At 41.2% G+C, this 14,498-nt stretch overlaps 3 protein-coding genes across 3 annotated transcripts; 2 read left to right on the forward strand and 1 right to left on the reverse strand.

Annotated features, from left to right (window-relative positions):
* Positions 1-11: 11 nt before the first annotated feature.
* On the forward strand, positions 12-5,071 carry LOC136441369 (box C/D snoRNA protein 1-like). Its single transcript, XM_066437624.1, has 10 exons — positions 12-97; positions 574-642; positions 1,257-1,363; positions 1,747-1,832; positions 2,064-2,167; positions 2,377-2,445; positions 2,636-2,716; positions 3,176-3,256; positions 3,745-3,866; positions 4,034-5,071. The coding sequence occupies exons 1-10, from the start codon at positions 21-23 to the stop codon at positions 4,474-4,476; spliced, it is 1,239 nt and encodes a 412-aa protein (XP_066293721.1). The 5' UTR covers positions 12-20; the 3' UTR covers positions 4,477-5,071.
* Positions 4,818-10,233, reverse strand: LOC136441371 (polycomb group RING finger protein 6-like). The gene is made up of 6 exons (XM_066437626.1): positions 9,955-10,233; positions 9,114-9,201; positions 8,660-8,747; positions 8,132-8,305; positions 7,393-7,551; positions 4,818-7,040 (listed from the first exon to the last, which is right to left on the reverse strand). Exons 1-6 carry the CDS (start codon positions 10,058-10,060, stop codon positions 6,885-6,887), a joined length of 771 nt encoding a protein of 256 aa, XP_066293723.1. The 5' UTR covers positions 10,061-10,233; the 3' UTR covers positions 4,818-6,884.
* A 1,070-nt stretch (positions 10,234-11,303) lies between these two features.
* On the forward strand, positions 11,304-13,903 carry LOC136442612 (uncharacterized). The gene is made up of 3 exons (XM_066439557.1): positions 11,304-11,528; positions 12,367-13,434; positions 13,863-13,903. The coding sequence occupies exons 1-3, from the start codon at positions 11,456-11,458 to the stop codon at positions 13,901-13,903; spliced, it is 1,182 nt and encodes a 393-aa protein (XP_066295654.1). The 5' UTR covers positions 11,304-11,455.
* The last annotated feature ends 595 nt before the right edge of the window (positions 13,904-14,498 follow it).

The raw sequence follows: 14,498 nt of genomic DNA on the forward strand, positions 1-14,498 counted from the left end.
ATAACATCAGCCACTGTGAAATGTATTATTCCATTCACCTTCGACCCACGTGTGCAGAGAGTGAACGCACGTGGAAGATGACTTCCGTACAAAACAGGTAAACATTCAGTACGTTTTAGCGCCTTTTAAAGACAGAAACGGCCTGGTGTGTCCAACTTTTGACTGTTCATGTTGAAAACTATTCGGGGCCGGGGGAGTCTCTAATATCTGTGTGAGGAAGGGGAACTGGTTGAGTCGCTTCCGGAAAAAAATATATATCATATCCATGGCCTTGCTTTAATAATGTGCTTCATTCCAAGCAAGGACATTACATAGAATATATAATGTCCTCGTTCCGATGGAGTGCTGTTTTTGGCTTCTCTGTATGTTTATCCGTGTATGTGTGTGCACGTGTGTTTCTGTCTATGCGCGCAAGTGTGTGTGCGAGAGTGAGTGCGTGTGTGTGTGTTTCTGCATACATTACTGTTTCTGTATGTTCTCAGCAGAGGGCGCTTGCCTTTGAGGGGGCATCACTGATTGTTGACTTTGTTCTTGAACAGCCCATAACTTTTGTGCTCCCATTGTCTTTCCCAGGAAGTGTGAGAGTTGCGATGAGGCCACGCCCAAGTACAGGTGTCCTAGGTGTGAACGTCTTAGCTGCAGGTGAGAACAGTCTTCCCTCAGACCAAGGAGATTATACAGAACCTCCTTGCTCAAACCTTAATAATACTAGTAGTACAGTACAGTAGTAGTTACTGTAGTATACCGGTATTCAACATTAACCTGCTGATTTTGCATTTAATAGAGTTTTGATTCTGTTTCATGCCCGAATGTTGATAGCTAATTAGACAGTGGCTTATCATCCTGTATGCATTTAGAAAGGTAATCTATTGCTAATAAGTATGATACTAATTAGCCTCTACCAGGCTCCGCGGGATGGCTGGAAAAATAGTAGAAATTGGCCGTAATAGAGTGAATAGTGTGCCAAGGGAGTTAGCTACGGAGAGAGGACAGTCTGCCATCCTGTCCTCTCTCCGTAGCTAACTCCCTTGGCACACTATTCACTCTATTACGGCCAATTTCTACTATTTTTCCAGCCATCCCGCGGAGCCTGGTAGAGGCTAGATACTAATATGTGCCTCAAAAAATGTGTTCGTACAAAAATGGCACTATTATCTTTGGATGCATTACTGGCTGTTTACATACATGTGATATTATATAGGAAAATGTACTGTGTTCACATCTATCACACAATCAAGATCAAATCTATATTGCAGTTTGCCCTGTGTGAAGAAACATAAGGCTGACCATGACTGTGATGGGGTGAGAGACAAGACAGCATATGTGCCTGTCAAGGAGTTTACAGAGAGACACCTTCTCAGTGGTGAGTGACTGACAGTGCACTTGTTAATTATAATTCCCTTTTCTATAGACAATAGCTGCAAGGTCAAGATTTGCTACTAGGGCTTGAAGGTTTGAGATGCAAGAAGAAAATATTCACAGAAGAAAATATAGATAACATGCAATTTGGTATATTAAAACTGTACAGTAAGTAGTCCACTGTATTCTGCTACTGCAGTGGTCAGAACATTCTGCAGCCGCAATCAGACAAAAAAATCCTTGCATTACAGGCCTTCCTGAGTCCTTGCATTACAGGCAAGTATTGTATAAAAAAATGACAGAGCCAATCAATTGATTACAACATCCAAGAGCTCTGTCTGTCTAAGATCAAAAAGTGTTAAACTGATAACAACGGATCTGTTTCAGATTACAGATTTCTGGAGGAGGTGGACAGAAAAGTGGACAATGCCAACAGGGATGTACAGGCACACAAAAGGACAAACAACAAATTCGTAAGTCAACAGAAAGTTAGCAAAGAGTGCTTTTCCCAAAAAATCGACTGGATAGAAACATTATCTTAGAGGTCTGAGTTGTAGGTTGTAACGCAGCAATCATTTTTAGTGATCTTAGTGGAGCAGTATTGAATCATTATGTTGCATTTGTTAGAACTATTATACATGTAGCTTAATTGATCAGTCGATTGTTTAATTGATGGAGTAAATGATTGATTATCCATGTTTCAGATGAACCTGTTGCGGACCAAGGCCCGTCTGTCTGGGGCCACCCTAAAACTGCTGCCCACAGGTTTTACTAGAAGGAGGCAGAACACAACGCAGTTTAACAGGAAGTAAGTACAGAGTGGAACCATCCTTTTGCCTATTATCTTTATTACTTATTCTCTTTCATTGTTTTGGTTGTGAAAGGGTGACTAAATAGCTATTGGCTATTATAAAGGGCTGGCTCTTGTGATCATGAAGATGATCAATGGCATCAGTAGAGAACAGGACATGTTAGAATTCTCTCTTATTTTTTATCTTTTCCTGATGTGGTTTGCAGGCTCCAGATGATGAACTGGAGAGTGGAGTGGAGTTTCCCCCAGGCAGAGGCCTTCTACTCTGACAAGTGGTAAAGTTTTACATACAATCTTTTCTTGAAAAAGCCCATCACAGGCCTTTATCTTTACTCAATACATCCAGTCGTTCATTATTTTCCATAAAGACTTAAATCATAGGGTCATTGCACATTATTTACAATACAATAGAGAAATGGTTGTATATGTACATAAGGTCTTAACATACCCCTCCTATACATACAGGGTGCCAGAAGACACGGTGTTGAAAACTGCTCTTCAGAAATATGTGGATCCAGAGAAGGCTAATGCAGTTATAAGACACAGGTAATTTTATCATAGATGTGGTGTGTAGTCTTCTATTACTCTCCAAGCAGAGGAGTGGGTCCGGCAGGTTTTTGACGTGTTTTTAGGCGTTTTTGTCGGGCTTTCTACTATGTCATGGTATCTTTCTAAAGATAGAAAGATACCATGACAAAGTAGAAAGCCCGACAAAAACGCCTAAAAACACGTCAAAAACCTGCCGGATCGGACCCACTCCTCTGCTTGGAGAGTAGTCTTCTATGGGTTTTTTTACAGGACTAACAAAAATGTAGTGTAGTGTAATGTATAAATGTACATATATAAGTTGTGAGTGTTACTGACTCTATAACAACTCCCAAAAATGGCTGATGTTTGGAATAGAGCTTTGTAATCTGATTTTTAGACAGAAGGCACATGTGTGCTTCCAAAATACAATAAATCATTTCTGGAAACTTTTTCATTGTGATTTTTTTCAAACTACAGACTGAAGGCCTACTGCAGCAGAGAGATATCCAACATGCATCTGCTGATGAAGGTGGAGGAGAGAAGAGCCAACTCTATCAGGTATGCATGCCTGCCTCACCTTTTTCTACAAACTAGTCAATAATCATATCAATATAAACACAGTCAGTCTACTGAAGCCAGCTCAGGGGCGCACCCGGGGGAGTCACCATGTCAAATTTGAAACACTTAATGCTAGGACAGATTCATACAAGCATTCATTTTTTCCGCGCACCATTTCACAGTGGAATACTCTGCCTGGCACGGTTGTGACGGCTTCCACAGTTGAGTCTTACCGTGCCAGGCTGGAGACCTGCCTGCCTTAGCCTGGGACGTCCCCAACCCCTACTTTGCCCCTCACGGGGTTATATGGGGGTATGCAAGATGATGATGATGATGATGATGCATGGTAACTGTTGATGGAGCAAGACTGCTGGGATGACTGTTTCCCTCTCGACTTTCTAGAAAGTGCTGTTCTCAATACATCTGCATTAGTGGCAATGAATGCTCTTTACTTTTTGTGGCCTAAAGATTGAGAGGTTTTCCACCAGGTATGAGGAGCTGCAAGCAGACATGACTCTGAAGGAGAACCTGAGAGGCAAAGTTGTGGTGGAGTTTCCAACCATCCTGGTGGTGCTGGCAGAACAAATACACAAGTACAAACTGGTTGGAGGTAGGAAAGCCATTTGTATCTTTCATAGTTGTAGTCATAATTAACTTTGTATTTCATAGTTGTAAGGTTTATATGTTCTTAGTGTTTGGACCTTTATATGCTGACTAGTTTTGTTTGTATTGGTATCTTGGTAATACAGTTTCTCATTTTCCCTTCAATGCACACAGAGGAAGACACCCCTGTAGAGGAAAGCTCAGATTCCAGCTCTGAGGACGAATCAGATACAGACACTTCATCTTCTTCTGGTTCATCTGAATCCAGCCAATCAGATGAGGAAAACCTCAGTTCCCATGGAGATGGAAATTCAGCTGACCAATCAGATCAGCAGCTATCAAAAGAGTCCACAGATGTGACCACCAATCAGGAGAACAGTCCTGTTACTTCAGAAAACAAAATGGATGAAAGTTTAGCTGGCCAGTCAGACAAGCTACCAAAAGATAGTGTAGAGTCCACAGATGTGATCACCAGTCAGGAAAATGATCCTGTATGTTTAGAAAATAAGATGGATGAAGTCCATGGAAACAAAAGTTTAGCTGACCAATCAGAAAAGCAGCCGCCAAAAGATAGTGTAGAGTCCACAGATGTGGTCACCAATCCTGCAACTTTATAAGATAAAATGGTTCATCTTGTTGAAGACCATGTTGCAAGAGAGTAGTGAAGAACCGAAAGAGAAACAAACATAGATATGGCTCTACAGTCTTGTTTTTTGTTCAAGACTAAATTAGCAATATCATGTAGTCTAGATGTATATCAACTTTTCACATGTTGATCTCATTACAAAGATTGTATTTTTGTCTGAAGATTTTCCTTACTTTGAACATAATTTCCTTGCTGTTGGTGAACATTTTTTGTGATTCGATAAGTGCATTGCCAACTGGTCACTATAAGAAAAGTAGTATCTGCCTACTACTGATAAAATAAACTGGATACTCAACACACACACTGCATTAGTTGACTGCTAGAAAACCTACAGCTTTTATTGTCAATACAATATGTTACATACCGACATAGATTAACTTTCATACTAGAATCAATTTGTAGGTAGTGTCCATGTGATGTGCATTGTTTATTCACACAAAACAAACATGGTTGCAAGCAATGAAGGTCATGCACATTTTCAGAAATTGTGTTTGGAATAATAGTTGTTACTTGTTACACTTTGGCTCCACACGTCCTATACAAAATATAAACCAATATAAACTTTAGCATTTGGTGTGAGAGTCCTTACTATCTTTCTCTTACTTTCTATCATTTTGTACAGGAAAATGCATTTATTCATTAAATGCATATGTTACATGTACTGCTGCCTATGCATTTATTTCAGTCATAGTGCATTCACCTTATTATATGCCATATGTGCTCTTTCTTTTTCATAAAAATACAATAGCATTGTACTCTTATTGTTAAAATTTCAATGTGGTATCTGCTTAAAGCTTGGGGTGGTTACCACATTGCATCATCAAATTAAGATATACAAAACAAAAACATTTACAACAATTACTTGACTTTTATGTACTCTTGATGACAAATTTCCCAAAAAACACTGTTCTATAGGTAGGGACTTGATATCGTGCCCTTATATATGTTTGTCAATTTTGTTGCATTTTGCAACTTGCTTTGGGATATGTAGAACACATTGAGATGTCAAAATTTCACAAAGAAAAAAAAAACATTGCAGCAAAACGAATATATACATATGTTTGTGTATTTGTCACAACTAAAACACACCTTATCACAATTGCAAGTGAACTTTGACTTGCATTTTGCTTTGCACGCCTTTGTTACAGTATAACACATGTCCAAGCCTTGTCCTTGTTGCTCTTTGTGCAAATGCAGTATATTACATGTAGATGAGGCCACACCAATTTCATTTCTTCCTTCTCAGAATTTTAAAGGAAATCAAATAGAACAAGCGGGCGAAATAAAAATAAAAACAGCGAAGTCTGTGTCTCTGTGTCATACTCCATGCTTTCATTTTGCAAGAAACGAATGCATAAATAAATGTATGGAACCAAATTTTACAAATAGCTTACAACTAAAGATATTTCAATAAAACTTTTATGGCTGGGAGGACAAGGACTTTTGGAGAAGATATCTTCCCAGAATAGTGCATGATCTTTCTTTTTTTCAAATCAGAAAAAAAATCTGGCGAGTCCGAGACCCAAGAAATCAAACTGGTGAGGTCTAAGAGCAGTGATAGATGATATATTTCTCAGCTACAACAGCAATGCAAGCAGCTCCTCCGCAAGGACTCCAGTGCATAAGGCTATGTACAAGGCTCTTCTCCAACCCTGAGGATTTTGCATATATCCCCTTTGTTACTCCTCTATTTGTCAAGTGCTCTCTCACTTCCATTCAGAGATATCAGTACAAAATATATGCATCCATCTGGGACCTACATGTACAAGTGTAGAGCTACATGCACACGTATAGCCCTTCATACACATGTGTAGACCTGCAATGTTCCTTTGGGTAACGTCCTGCTACTTTTGTTCCTAAACTATCACAATTACTCAGTCCTTCCAGGTTCTAGTGCATACTTCCAAAAGATAGTATACCAGTTAACTGGTGACCCAAATTGCTTCTGGTTCAATAACAGTTGTTGTTGTTGTGATTTTGTAAAAAACAGTTCAAGGTGCAAATTCTCACAAATCCTCCCAAATAGCAGGATTCTTGAAGACCATTGAATTCTTTTAAGCCAGCAATTTAACTAGCTTGCTTGTGGCTGAGCCCAAACAGTTCAGAAGTTCTTAGATCGTATCCTGGAAAGGCAGAGCTTGCTTCAGGTTAATAGATACAAATGTAACAGTTCCTGATATGATTCGTTCAAGATGATGAAATTCAGAAGTCCCTGAACCTCAAAAACAGAGTTCCAGGTACAGATTTGTACAGATCCTCCTACACAAAGAGGTTCAGAGTTCCCTAGACTTGCAGTAAGCTAGCTTCATGTCAGACAACTGTTCCTGGTACAAACCTTCAACAATTATCCCAGGTATGAATCTCTCAACATAATAAGGTTCAGAAGTCCCTGGTGTGGTCCCCAGAGACAGGGGAGTACTTCCCCACCCTGTAGTGCAGCACGATCAGCCCATCCACCTTCTGAGCTAGAATCTCCTCCACCGTTTGGAGCGTCAAACCTCGGTCGATCACCTCGTCATTGCACAGCACATCAACCTGTTGGTAAACAAAAACAAACATCAGGGTGTTTCTTTTTACATTTCCCAAGAATGTCATGCTTTTGTTTCCATGATTTTGGTCCTTTGTGAGTAAAAAGCAAGGTATGAATGGTTAGGTTTTGACCTATCAAAATAATGATTTTGGACTACCTAGCAGCATTCTTGGGGAGAGAGTTGAAGAAGGACTGATTGCAGTTGCAGGCTGTCCAGACTACTGCAGCAGCAGAACACAGTGGACTACTAACAGCATTCTTTGGTATTGCAACATGCACAAAAAGGTTAATCGTGGACATAGTTGAACTCTGGCAGAATTACTCCCTTAAAAATGCTATATGGGTAAAGAAATGTACCTGGAAAGTGTCTGAATCCAACTCCAGTTTTTTCAGGAGGAACTTCTGCACGTGGCCCACAGTAGCCTGGTTCGAGACCCGCACATATTTCTTCTTCAGAGGTTTAATCTGTGAGGCCACATCCGGATTTGTACCGGAGAACTCCAACAAAAGAGACACCTGTTTGGGGAATATGCAAAAAAAGACGTGCATTAGAGGCAAGCATCAGACCAGCTTAAATTGGATGTTCTTTACTGAGTATCCGTATAGCATTAAAGCTTAAACTGCTCTGAAGTTTCAATGCAGGGCTCGAAATTCAGTTTTGGGAATAGGTGCACTAGTGCACCCAACCTAAAAAATTGGGTGCACCAAAAAATTTTTGGGTGCACCACATAAAATAGAATGTAACTATTGTAAGCAAAACCTAATGAAAAACCTTACTGTTCCTCTTCATGCGCGTTTGGCACGCGATCTCGGCACACAGTTTTGAAGCTTTCCAAATTCGAAATGAACTCAAATTCTAACATCAAGTACTACAACAAAATTTTTTTAATTTTCTTACACTTAGATGTCAAGAATATGCTGTCTACTAGTGTGCAGTGATACCTTTACACATAAAACCGTACGAAAATATTTGGGTGCACCAGTGCACCCAAAGTAAAAAATTAGGTGCACAGCTCCAAAATTGGGTGCACTGGGTGCACATGCACCCAGTATTTCGAGCTCTGCAATGAGATTATCCTGAGGGTCCTGTAGCTACCTGTGAGTCCTCATATGATGGCTCCTGATTGGTGGACTTTTGGGCGAGGGGTTTTCTGATTGGCTTAGGAGGGGGAGGTGGCGGTGTAGGAGGCCGGAGTGGGTATTCTATCCCTCTCGCCTCGTAGAAAGTCTTCTCTCTCTTCTTCTCATCCTCCTCAAGGTCTGGCAGAAGCTGCAAGAAGTTGAATAAGGAGGGTTTAAATGTCATCTTGGTAATCTGAAAGGTATCTTATCACAAATTAAAGTTAAGCAAAATAACAGTCCATATTCGTACAAAAGATGGGAGGATGATATCAGATAATGGACCGGCATGACATTAATTGAAACATTAAGAAGAACGGAAAAACAGGAAGGGTGGAGAAAACTAGTACCAGATTTTCTGTGGTTCCCCATCCGTGTAATAATCAAACATGCGCCTTGTGAACTACTGTACACATGATGTTGTAGGCTATATTTTGGTTGTAAACATTTTTTTAAATCCTAATCACATGAATCTCTCTGTATATTCCTTTCTAGTGACCTGTACCTTGTATATGATGTCCTGTAGAGTCCTGTCTGGTCGGATGTTGTACAGGGGGTTTGTTTCATGGATAATGACATTACAAGTAGGACACCTGTGGACAAACAAAACAAGTCATTCATTTATCAATTCTGCAAAATAGAATACAGTATTTACTGTATTGAAAACTGTAAATATTGAGGTCTTTGTGATGGTTTATTTTCATAGATTTCTGGTGCCCTCTCCTCCAAAAATTCATGACACGACAATGCGTTGCCAATGTATTACTACAGAACTGTTCCGACCACGAATTTGAAACACTGCAAAAACCTCCCTTTCCCTCTTACCACAAAACAAAACAAAACCACAACAAAAGCAAATGTCAGCCTAGGTTTAGATTTGACATGTTCTTTGATATACTATACTGCAGTAACCATTTAGAAAGCAGGGCAAAGAAAGTACTACTACTAGATGGTCTTACCTGTTGCTGAAGTCCAGGTGTTTGAGGAGACAGCTGTGACAGAAGGGATGCAGGCACTCAGTGATGGTGGTGGCATCAATTAGATAACCTAGATAGGTATGAAAATCACAGTATGTTTCATATTGAATTGTAGCTTAACATGATATCTTTTATGATATACCTATGTGCAGACAGCTGTGACATAAGGTACACAGGCACTGGACGATGGTTGTGTCACTTTAAAATCAATAATGCATTAAAAAAAAACACAGACTATTTATCTCCAAGCAGATGTATGTGTGGGTTGCGTTTACATACCACAAACACAAAGCAACATTATCTTACTTCAGTCAGAGATTGATATTGAACTTGTGATAATGTAAAAGATTAGTACCATGGCAACTTACAAAAGGAAGAAATAAAATCAAAGCGGGAATGAATGACATTTTGCTACATGTTCGTTGGTTTACATGATACATTACATAATTTCTTCCACCTTTATCCGCCTTTGTTTTTTTTCCGACCATTGACTCCAGAACCGCGGGAAACTATGATCACACCCTATAAATCTCTGAGCAGATGTCGGGTTGAAGATCGTACCGTTTACTGACAACCGTCCAGAGAAGCTCCATAGTCAGAAAACGTTATAATCTTTCACCCCAACATCTGCTTGAAGATTATAACACACGCCCAGATGCCATTGTGAAAACATGATTAGTCAACATCAAAACGAAACGACCTGAAACACGTTAATAATTTGCGCTCACAATACGGCTACTACCGAGAGTTAATGACAGTGATATAGAGCGTACAGAAGTAAATAAATGTGAGACTATCGTCCGAAAAAGAACACAATACCAACCTCCACACAGACGACACACGATGTACGGATTCAGGTCAATCAGCCGCACTTTCTTCGCCTGCAAGTCTTCCGCCATAAATTTCAAAATGGATTCACAATCCTCCATCTTTTACGATCTATGTTTGTGCCGGAAGCATTTGAGATCAAAGAGTCTTCGTGTGAGTGCGGGAAAATCGGATAATTTGGTCCAAAATTGAAGATATTTCCGTGGAATAGAATCCGAACACACCCACCGGTCACGTTGCCGCCATCGCGTCCACGAGGGGTCAAAGGTCAACCTTTTCACTTTCTGATCCAAATAGTATCACTGTATCCTAGCTGATATACAAACACACCAGCGGGAAGAGAAGGGCGGCAATGGAACGCAAATACTACTGAAATAGTGTCAAATAGTGTGAGAACTATTATCTTATACATTTTCAAGTCTAACATCAAGTCCATCACACCCTACATACATAACGTTACAGCTTATCACGTTTTTCAGCGAGACTTGTACTCTTGTGACGTCATACTTGCCTCACATCCATTGTAACGATGTTCTTTTCAAACATTCATTTCATTTGCCTCTCAAACCCAATATTGTGGCTAGAAGCTAAAGGTTTCAGAAGTACTCATGATTAAGGGTGCCACGGCACATTGGAGATACTTTGTGCTCATCCTGGCATATCTTTTGTTAGATACAACACACAAAATGACAATTTTGCACGTCATTTGTAGGCGATACCAAGGCTTGTACAAACGAAAACGATCGGTATTTCTACTATGGTTATTCGTTGCGATTTCGTGACGGTTCAACTTGATGTAAGCTCTTGGTCCTAAGGAATACCTTTTACCCAATAAACTTTGCTTGAACATCTCTTCATCAAAGCCACATGTCTACCGTGTATTGGAACAGAATCAAGTGACCTAGCACACCTAATGGTGCTAATCCATAGCCAAGGACTTCAAAACAATGTCGTCAGTGGTCCAGCGAACGTTTCAGCGGATCGCGCGTGGCATTCCAGAATACGGTACCATCGTTTTATCGAACAACCGTCTCCATGGCGACAAGTCCATTGTTTAGACGTAGCGTGTTGCCCCCAAAATAATCTGCGCCATCAGTCAGTAAAAGACATTGGAGGCGTGATCTTGTGTTGAGAGAGCTTGACTTTCAGCCATATGCTGGACTCCAAATCGACAAGATTTATGCCCTTCTTGGATGACCCAAGATTTAAGGATACGCCGAGTAGCGTTAAGCCAGAAACAAATCAAACCATCTGCCTTACGGTCTCTCAGCGGTCAACAGAGCGTGTTACCCCGAGCGAGGGGGCCAGGGACACCGCGAGTCTCCTTCAGGCTTCACAGTCGTAAATATTTCAAGGCAGGGGATTAGTAGGTTGATGACACACGGGCTTTACGCTGTAACAGATCCCGAGGTGTGAACTTTATACAAAGTAGAAAAGTTAGAGGATCGCTACAAGTGTGCGAAGTTACTTAAAGCAGTGAGCACCTTCGCATCATCATGTCAGACGTCGGAGATACAGTTCTGTTCATAAGTGAAGAGGACGACTACAGTCCAAAGGCAGAAGCACAAGGTAAGATAAGTAGTAAAGTTTACCCTATACTTGGTCGAGACAGTCTGTGTACTTGTAACGTCACAACTCCCTGTGGATGCGACTCTCGCCTTGCCTACCGACCACGCCCATATCTCCTTTATCAGATGAGCTTCATTCATGTCACATCCCATTTTAATGTATCTATTTGACATGTAGCTAATCGTAAATTTGCTGACAACATGTGTCCACTTTGTATTTGTACTTTGTATATATCATGCCGTATTGTTGTTTCACTGTAAGGTATTCATCTCTTTCGTCGGGTATACATGGCATGTTCATTTTGATCACGATTACATTTGTATTTTGATTTCGTTACCCAACATTATCATCTCATTGTTATCGTGTTGTTGAAACTTTAACTGAAAATGCCAAGAAACACAGGGTGTCCAATGCGTTTGGCGTGGCCTAAGCTCTTTGATCCGTGGCACGTGCGAACCATATAACATGTCCTTTACCCTGCGGCATGTAGACATATATACTCTAACGGAAATAGACGGGGATTAAAGTAAGGCTGGGTTGGCATAAAAACGTGACCACGGTTAATTCAAACCCTCCTTCGGGCGAGGAGAAAGGACCTTGAATTTGTGTTGAAAGCATGACGGCTGTAAAATTCATCGTTAGAGGATTAGTTGAACACATGGCCAGGATTGTAGAGGGGGTGAAGTTTATGTTTATCAAAACAAATTACCTTATCAAAATACACAATCGACAAGCAATGATACCAGCATTGAGAGAACACACATGTACACAGGCACATGAAAATCTACCTTGGGTAATCATAATGTGTCCCTTTCTTTTTGTTTTGTCTTCGCCGTAGATTCTGATAATGAAGACAGTGGGACCCAGACATTGTACACGGTGGACGATATAGAAAAAGGGTTGCGACAGTTCGAAAGGGAAAGCCATGGTGAGGTTACAGACCAACCAAAGTTTCCCGGCAGTAAAGGTGTGGAACCGATCTCCATCCTAGAAATGGTGACCAAAGACGCACCTGTCGACGAGAAGTCAGTAGCGCCGCCTAACGACACAGATCGTCTGTACACTATCGAAGATATCCTGGAGGCTCTGGAGACTGAAGACGGACACTTGTCATTGAAAGACAAACAGGAGAAGAAGATCAATCTTAGAACGGAGGAGTCTAAGAAAACCGTCAAGGCGATGAGAGATGGATGCAGGAAACGTATGAAGGAAGAGGAGCGTCGCATTCGGAAGCGGACATGGCGGAAATATAGTCTGGATTCTTTGGATAGTGACAAGATGCTTGCTGGACTTTCAGGAGAGAAACAAGAACTTGAGAAACAAGACGACAAAGAAAAGGTATCTGACAGGCTTCCACAGCTCGGTGGAGATAAGCAGGAGCAGATGACTGAATCTGACGACAAGAAGGTTAACCCTGTATCGAATGCTGAGAGGAACGATGACAGAAACGCTCTCTTATCAAGCGATACCGTTAACAAAGCAGCAGCATCACCTGCTCATGATCATGAGAGCATGGGTGACGTGTCGAAGTCACTCAGTATTAGCGCAACGCACTCTACGTTGGACGATAAAGTTTCTGTGGCGCTCTCAAGTCAAGATGTTGCGTTAGGGGACGGCTTTGAAAGGAAAACCAGCACGAGCGCGGTACCGGTATTCCTCCCAGAAAGGAAAGATGTGATCCCAGGAGAGACCGGAGTCACTACCACAAGCCGTTTCCAGTGTCCTCTTACGGACAAAACGCTACGTATGGTCGTGCAACAGCGCCCTCATTCGACTGGATGTGGCATCATAGATCACACAAGGTATGAGGTCGGTCACAGATATGTACAACAAGCACACCGCGAGTACCCAGAAAAGAAAACCAAACGTGCACATGGCAATGGCATCAGTCCATCGACGCCAGCTTGTAAGCTCGCGGGCACATCGTCGGAAAGTTCAAATGTTAGATTGACGACGGATGGGGTACCCTGCAACGACAAAAGAGCGACAGAGTCAGACTCACACAATCATCTCCCTTCGGGCGAGAATGACAGATTTGGACATGAGCAAACCACGGGCAAGGTGAACTTGAACGCTAGAGGCAAGGTTCGACGGCTTTTCGCCGGTTTCAGAAGAGTTTGCAGACGGCTTTGCTGTATCTCTGACACTAGCGGTTCAGAGGAATAATATTTTCTAGTGACAATGTTAAATCCAATGTGTACTGACTTTTAAAAGTTGACAAAGGTAAATTCATTGTGCACTGAGTTAAAAGCTGAGAAAGTTAATTCAATGTATACTTATTCAAAAGTTGAGAAAGTTGATTCTATGTGTACTGAGTTAAAAGTACCTCCGCAGGTTCACAAGCCATGAAAGCCCTGCGAGCTTACCAGTATTAAACGTCTTTTGATAAATCACAAGTATGACGACAGATTAATGTTTGCGCAATTTCTGTCGACAAATACTAGTTGTCAGTATCTAACAATGGGTGGTTTGAGTTCAAATAAAGTGTGTTCTCTTCAGATGGTAGATATATGTGCAATCTTTCCATTGTGTCTAGACTGACGTTCAATTAAACTATCAGCATTAAAAATTATAAAAGAATTTTGGTTTAGTGTCTTAAAAGAGATATCGTGTTTTTTCAGTGTCTGTTCTGTAACTATGTTGTTACATTACAAAAAAGGGTGCCTGACAGTGGGAAATTTCCATTGCTTCTCCAGACACGCTTACCAGTGTTCTAGCTACAGAAAAGGAGAGCGGACATTTTCAACGGGCTTTATATGCACTATCAATATAGGCTTCCAACTATGGCCAAGCTAACGTAGGCAGTTGCTGAACCAGCCTTCGGCGCAGCAAACCACCGCACTGACGTTACAGATCACGGATTCGTCCTGCGGCAGATTTGTCGAGCCAGCAAAATCAACATAATGGCATGCACTAAATTTGCTTCATGACCAGGCCTTCAAGTATTACGCATGACGGGTCAAAGGGCCC

This window comes from Branchiostoma lanceolatum, chromosome 9 (genome assembly GCF_035083965.1).
Source record: "Branchiostoma lanceolatum isolate klBraLanc5 chromosome 9, klBraLanc5.hap2, whole genome shotgun sequence".
NCBI lineage: Eukaryota > Metazoa > Chordata > Leptocardii > Amphioxiformes > Branchiostomatidae > Branchiostoma > Branchiostoma lanceolatum.

Coding starts and splice junctions, on each gene's coding strand:
- LOC136441369 (XM_066437624.1), top strand. CDS start 21: ATGTATTATTCCATTCACCTTCGACCCACGTGTGCAGAGAGTGAACGC. Junction 2,717..3,175: donor AATGCAGTTATAAGACACAG/GTAATTTTATCA, acceptor TTCAAACTACAG/ACTGAAGGCCTACTGCAGCA. Junction 3,257..3,744: donor AGAAGAGCCAACTCTATCAG/GTATGCATGCCT, acceptor GTTTTCCACCAG/GTATGAGGAGCTGCAAGCAG.
- LOC136441371 (XM_066437626.1), bottom strand. CDS start 10,060: ATGGAGGATTGTGAATCCATTTTGAAATTTATGGCGGAAGACTTGCAG. Junction 9,202..9,954: donor CGTGTGTCGTCTGTGTGGAG/GTTGGTATTGTG, acceptor ATACCTATCTAG/GTTATCTAATTGATGCCACC. Junction 7,552..8,131: donor CATCATATGAGGACTCACAG/GTAGCTACAGGA, acceptor TTCCCCAAACAG/GTGTCTCTTTTGTTGGAGTT.
- LOC136442612 (XM_066439557.1), top strand. CDS start 11,456: ATGTCAGACGTCGGAGATACAGTTCTGTTCATAAGTGAAGAGGACGAC. Junction 11,529..12,366: donor TCCAAAGGCAGAAGCACAAG/GTAAGATAAGTA, acceptor TCTTCGCCGTAG/ATTCTGATAATGAAGACAGT. Junction 13,435..13,862: donor CAGTCCATCGACGCCAGCTT/GTAAGCTCGCGG, acceptor GTACCTCCGCAG/GTTCACAAGCCATGAAAGCC.